Source organism: Melospiza georgiana, chromosome 6 (assembly GCF_028018845.1).
Source record: "Melospiza georgiana isolate bMelGeo1 chromosome 6, bMelGeo1.pri, whole genome shotgun sequence".
Lineage (NCBI taxonomy): Eukaryota > Metazoa > Chordata > Aves > Passeriformes > Passerellidae > Melospiza > Melospiza georgiana.
The window spans coordinates 14,218,959-14,225,951 of NC_080435.1; the positions used below are offsets into that span (position 1 = coordinate 14,218,959).

The 6,993-nt window shown below is 37.3% G+C and overlaps 1 protein-coding gene across 1 annotated transcript in view; it reads left to right on the forward strand.

Moving 5' to 3' along the window:
* The window catches only part of MUC5AC (mucin 5AC, oligomeric mucus/gel-forming), a 106,926-nt gene extending 100,371 nt beyond the window's left edge, over window positions 1–6,555 (forward strand). The window contains exons 36-43 of the mRNA XM_058025778.1: window positions 164–233; window positions 970–1,001; window positions 2,902–2,936; window positions 3,303–3,425; window positions 4,286–4,414; window positions 5,042–5,099; window positions 5,704–5,809; window positions 6,324–6,555. Of these exons, the coding sequence (XP_057881761.1) occupies window positions 164–233; window positions 970–1,001; window positions 2,902–2,936; window positions 3,303–3,425; window positions 4,286–4,414; window positions 5,042–5,099; window positions 5,704–5,809; window positions 6,324–6,555 (785 nt within the window). The remainder of the gene's footprint in view (window positions 1–163; window positions 234–969; window positions 1,002–2,901; window positions 2,937–3,302; window positions 3,426–4,285; window positions 4,415–5,041; window positions 5,100–5,703; window positions 5,810–6,323) is intronic.
* Window positions 6,556–6,993: the final 438 nt, after the last annotated feature.

Sequence of the window (6,993 nt, forward strand, 5' to 3'; positions counted from 1 at the left end):
ACCTCTTATATCTGACACTTGGTTATTGTCTACAAAAACCCAGTGGGGTCCTTTCTCACAGAAGCTGCAGATTAAGAAGGCAAAGCTGTAGTAATTTTTTTTCTGAAAAAAATGCAGCTACTGTCAATTTTTAATTTTTTTTTTTTTGTCTTTTTTCATACAGCATTCAGCTGTCCGTCAAGCATGGAATACAAGCCGTGTGGGCCCATTAATCCAGTTAGCTGTGACCAAAGGTAGGGAAAAACAAAACACCCCACCCTGAAGCACCTGCTTATATTTTTCTTATCTATCTACTTTCCTCAGAAATTTGAGTTATTTCACAATGAAATGTGTTGTGAATTTCACAAACTTATTCACGATTTATAAATACCAATCAGCTGTAGGAATAGGTGCTTCCTGTTGCCCTTCAGAAAGTGTACATATTTTGTCTCTCTTGTATCTGACATGATACGCTGCTCTGCCCTCTGCCTCACCACAAAAGTGCTGTACTCAAGCACATATATTCTTCCCATTCCAGCTATGAGCGTCCTGGCTATGGAGTAACTGAAGGCTGTTTCTGTCCTGAAGGAATGACACTCCTGCATGCAGAGAGCAGCATCTGTGTCTCCGAATGCTGTAAGTAGCTAATTTGAGGAATAAATAGAGGCAGAGATTGTTAGTCAGGAGGCCTGAGCTCTATAGTCATCTTCTACATGGTCAGATCATTGCACATCAGGTTCCCTAAGTGTCCCCAGTTACAAATTGAATAATAGTCAATATTACCCTTTTTTCCCATCATCCATCCTTACGTAAGACTCACTGAGATGGTAGAACTCTACAGTTCAGAAAAATTAGTCTGCATGTTCATTTTCTTGTTAGCTTTATCTTCACAGTTTTTTTTATTTGAAACTGCACATATGTATTCCTTTGTCAGTTTTCAGTGGTGTAAATACCCATTCGTTTGTCTCTTTTTTTTCTTTTTCTCTCTAGTCTGCAGAGAACCAAATGGAATGTCCAGACAGGTGAGTATCACAATGAGTGTGGCTTAATGAGCACAAACAAGTGAAACAAGATGATATTTAGTATTCCACTAAACCAAAGCTTTGTCACAAATGTTTGTTCAGCTTCAGTCTTAAAAATAATGAGTACTAGAGCACCCCTAAGAAATTTAATAATATGTGATAAAATATTCTTTCATTAACCTCACAGGCAGGAAAAAACCCTTAAAAAATAAAAGAGAGAGAGAAATGGTAGTAGTGGAATTTAGGCATATATGCTTATTTTATTTCCACAAATTTGGCTTGCTAAAATTACTAGAAATGAAGGGAGAGATGGAGAACAAAGTTTACCTGTTGCTTATCATGTTCATATCTTGCATTCTTTGTTCCTCAGCTGCACAGAAATCAGCAACCTAATGTGAAAATGAGTATGTCATATGATCATCTCTTATTAAAAAATGGATGTGAGGCTCAATCACTTCTTTAGAACTCCTGTAACTCTCATACTAACACTATTAACAAATAAAAAGTAATAGCTTTGTGAACTCAGAACCTTTAGCAGCCTCCAATGTCTTCCTGGAATAAGCAGTTAGAGGGTCTCCTATGAAATCTAGAATATGAAAAAGCTGATATAATCAATTATCACTATATGCGTGAATATGTTAACTAGAAGCAAATAAAATTATTTTGCTTTAATTTTGTATTTAATTTTTTTCTTTCTTTTGTCTGTGTTTTTCTCTTTTATTTAGCCAGGAGAAAAATGGACAAAAGATTGCCATGAATGTGTCTGTGACAAAAATACTCTTAAGGTGAAGTGTAAAAAGCACGAATGTTCTCTGGCACAGCAAATATTTTGTGAAGAACCAGGTTATATGCCTGTTGAGATACCAATACCAGATGATCCATGTTGTACTAGGACTGAGTGCTGTGAGTACTGTCTTATTTCTTTATCATGGGGAATAGGTTATATTAATTTTAGGAAACTACAGCAATAATTTTGCATTTTTAATACTTTGCATTGATGTCATAATGCTTTTTAGAGCCTTCTTGCAGAGCATACAGTAAATGCCTAATGATAACAAATTTGAAGATTAAAAGATTTTATATAGTTAGACTTAGAAAAGTAACTGAAAATCTCCTGTAATTTTACATTGAAAGCCTTTAATACTGCCACTACCTGAAATAATATTCAAAAACCATTCAAAACATTTGTGATTTCATTTCAAAGGCCAGTATTAGGAAGATTAACTTTAAAAAATAGTAGTGATTATTTTAAAATTGCTCAGAAAAGTTCCAGAACCAGTTATCAGAGCAGAGAGTAATCAGATTTCCCCACTGGTACAAATTTCTCTTTGAAATTCTCTCTTTCCAGCAATTATTACTTTTCTCAGTGTTTTGTTTCACAAAGATTATGGGAAAGCCTGATCACATTGAAAACACCTTGGCACATAGAATGAATTAGTCATTAAACTATCTTGTGTAAACACCATATCTACCCCATGGGAAGACTTCAGAAATTCATGTAAAACAAAATTGCTTTAATCAAAAAATTCTGAGCTTATTATTTTCCATATTCTCTTACATGAAACAGACTGCAACACAAGCCTCTGCGCTGACATCACACCCCAGTGCTTAGAGGGACAGGAAATAATCACAATAATGCCACCTGGAAACTGCTGTCCTATCTTCGAATGCAGTAAGTATTGTGCACCCTCCTCATGTGGTATTTACCTCTGTATTTTTCTAGGTTACAAAAATCTTAGAGATGCAAGTTATCTGTAGTATCATATTGGGCCTTGTCGTGAATGTGTGTTTTAAGGCCACTGCGACAGCTTACAAAAAGGGTCTACAAAGCTATGAAACAGAAGTTTTTCCATACGTTTCTGTCTCCTAAAACTTACACCTCTTTCTTCCTTCTTTACAGGACAGGGCTGTGTAGTCAACGAAACCTATTATGCAGTAAGTACACAGAGTTACTCACTATAAAAATATAGCCTCACATAGTCCACAGTGCAGTGTTTTTGAGACACCTATCATGGTCTATATTTTGTAGGAAGGCCTGAGATGAAACATTATTCAATATTTTGCTGAGGTTAAGACCCTCTGGACAAGCAAAATCTTATTATGCTCTCCTTTCTACATTAGCAGAATTTGATTCCAAAATCGATATTACCAAACCAGAAACTCTGCTTAAATGAAACAACCAAAATTGTAGTTATGGATAGTTTAGCCTGTACATAGTTCATCTTTGTATTTTCTGTGACTTGTATACACGGAGCAACTTGTTTTAACTGACTAATAATGGGGGTTTCCAACTTCACCTAGCCTGGAGCTGCAGTTCCATCAGGCCCCTGTGAAGAATGCACCTGCTCTGCATCCTCTCCCTCAAGGCCTCACCACCTCGCGGTCACATGCCAGCCTGTTATCTGTGACACGTACTGCCCACTGGTGAGTGCTGGTCTGCTGCCAGAAATTCCTACCCCTCTCAGCTCTAATAACCACTAGTTCAGGTCAGTGACCTGACTTAATGCCATTGTCTCTCTATTTCTTTCGAAACAGGGCTATAAATACACTGTGGAACCCGGACAGTGCTGTGGCACGTGCAAGGCAGCGGCTTGTGTAGTGACTGTGGGAGACAACATTACACACGTGCTCCATGTAATTACCTCTGGTTTACCTCGCTTTTGGGGAACTTTGCTAGTCTTTGCATTCTTTCCTCTCCTTGTTGTTGTCACATTTATTTCCTCCATCTTTTTTCAAATTAGACAAATGCTTACGCAGGCAGGGGCTGGACAATCTCCAGCCTAAACAATACCTTACACCACAAAACGCCAGTTCTAAGACTTCTGGAAGCAACTGTGCTATGATACTGAACAATGGCTTTCAGAAATCAACATAGGAAAATACATAGGTGAAGGCAAAGGGCTATGGTTTGCCTCCAGTTCTGAAACTGTAGCATCCTTTTGCTCAAAGGACAATTTTATCTGTGGAGGCATTTTGACACATCCATAAATTCTAATGACAAAACCATTGAAATGCATATCATTCTTTCCAAACAAGTCCATGTACTTACCGTATTCACACAAAAAGCACCTCTATATCCATATAAAAATAGAACCTCTTCATTTGGTCAATGAAAAACACTTAATAGCAGTATGATAATATGGCAAATAATTATCAGCTGAAATTCAAGGAAGTTGTTTGGAATAATCAAACTACTATACACAGCAACAATAAGATACTGGAAGGCTTTTGTTTCATTTTTATATAAGATGATCCTAATTTGTTTTAATTTTGACTACTTTCAGGAAGGAGAACATTGGAATCCACCTGGTGATAACTGTACTGTTTACACATGTGAAAAACATGCTGACCAGTTCATTCAAGTCATCAAGGAGGCAAGCTGTCCTGCCTTTAACCATGATGACTGTGATCCAGTAAGTACTGTCCTTCCAGTTCTCATTTCTGGAAAGGTTGCAGTGACAGAAGGATCATAGTGTCCAATGAAAATAACTAGCAGAAGCATCATGCAGGAAGTAGCTCTCCTTTTATCCTCTCTGAACCTAGTCCCAGTCAAATTTTATCTCAGAAAAGCAACTCAAAACTAAAATGAGTGATACAAAAATCCTCACTGACGATCAGACATGAGAAAAAAATATACAGCATAATATTTTGGATTCCTAAAATGTCAAGTGACCTAGAAGCAAAAATCAGCCTCTGGCAAGTCACTTATTTCATTCATTGTGTTACCCTGTCTGTTTTAATCCTTCACCTTTACTGACTTTGGTCACAATATTTTGACTTACATGTTCTAGGATCTTTATTGCTTGCTGAAATTATACTACTAAACTGAGGGTTTTCCTCCATTTCAACTTTCAAATCACTACTTTAATATTGATAAGAATTATGTGCCCTTAATATTTAGCCTTGCTTGAAATTAGATTCCATGGAAATACAAAAATATACACATTCTCTGGTGCCAGAGAAAATCAGGAAGCAATGAAAGTCTGCTTTAGCATGCAGATATGAAACCTGAGTTATCTTTTTATGTTTTCCCACTTAAGGATGATATCAGGCTATCTGACGATGGCTGCTGTTTAGTGTGCCGAAGAGTACCGAAACGTAAGTAATAATAATTTTGTTAAAAGTATTGATTATATGTGCCTGGTTAGCTATATTAGCTCATTTTGCACAATGGGTGCATAGACAGATGAGGTGAACTGACCAGGTTTGGGCTCACTGCTTCACTGGGATGAGAAAGGAAACAGGTGGAAAAGAAACATGACATTTCCATTATGCATTTTAAGTCCCAGTGAAACAGATAATGAACTTTTCTATCCCCTACTGTTAAATGCTGGCTTTTTTGTGGGAGGGTGAGGACAATGACTAGTCTCCAACTTCCATAGATACACTCTCTTTAAGGAGGAAAGTGAAGCCAGTTCTGAGAGATGGGTGTGCATCAAGCAGTTACTACAGTACTGCTCTTAATTTCTACATTCTGAATCAAGTTGTCTAAGAAAAAGGGAGAGTTTCATCCACTGATAACACAAACACCAAGTCTTCATTTGGCCCTCAGCAATTAAAAGAAAAATGCATTGTGGCTTAGTTTTTTATTTCTGTTCCATCCTCCTTAGTTTTCAGTTACAAACTGTCATATCATACACAGCTATCTATTTATATGCACATATATTTTAACCTGTTTTCCTTTGCTTTGTGATGACCTCAGTTTGTATGAAGTACAATACGACTACTGTCATCAACTATAATGGCTGTGTGTCTCCTGCACCTGTTGAGATAACGTACTGTGAAGGCAGCTGTGATGCTTACTCGCGGTAAGTGGCATAAAAGATAATGGTGGCCTCTTGTCTTCTACTCTTTACACCAGTTACATCAAGCAAATCACAAGTGTTTTTCTGATGTGTCCAACATCCACCCAGCCATCAACTGTTTCCATGGTGCTAATTAACATGATATTGTGCTAGCTTGATTATCTTGAGATTCAGTGTTCAACAGCCTGTTCAGCATCATAGTGAATAGATTGAAATTTTGATTTTGCCCATTTGAAACTGAGGTTATTTGTCTCTCATTGTTATCTCACTGGACTGGCTCACTATATGATCTGGAATAATTCTTTACTTTTTCTGTGCCATAATGAAGACTTAGTCATAAATTTTTGCAATGAGGAGCAATTTACCTGTATTTCACCACAATACTGTAAGAATGCTAATATTGAGCAACAGTCCCACATGCAAGCATGCAATTTCTGGTTATGTTTTGTAATGTTTGGGAGGGGCAGCATTATACCTCACACAAATTCTGAATCTTTCTCATTGGTTTTTCTATCAGATATTCTCAAACGACAAACACCATGGTGCACAAATGCTCGTGTTGTCAGGAAATCAAGACCAGCAAGAGAAAGGTGACTCTGATGTGCAGTGATGGAACCTCCCTTGATCACTCCTACACCTACGTGGAGAAATGCAGCTGTGTGGATGCTGAGTGCGTTACCCAAGGCAACACCCAACAGGAGACACAGCAGATAAAGACCTCTCAGGAGCAAGCAAATGTCAAAAATTAGAACTAGAGAGAAGTCCTCCAGCAAGGGCTGAGCATAAGACTAAATAAAGAAACTTCAAAAAATACAAAAGTGTCAAGAGCAGCTAAAATTTTGGATGAACAGATTATATTTTCTGCATAAACCCTCAGTCTGTCTGTCTACAGAATTTCAGCTTTCATTATCAATATATCTCCCATTGGTTTTTACGTCTGTTCTTTTACACCTTGAGCGGTGTAAGTTCATCTTGACATTTTCTGTTCATTTGTCTTCTGAAAAATGCTGGACTTCTAATAACATTTTCATTCCAGTTCATCGAGAAAAACCAAAAGACAAATCCAGGAAACAAACCAAACCCAAGGAAAAATGTACCCCTCTGCTTCTATAAGTTTCTTTTCTTTGTTGAGGAAAACTTAGAGGGCAGAAAGCCATATCTTTTCAAAACTATAAACTTCAATATTT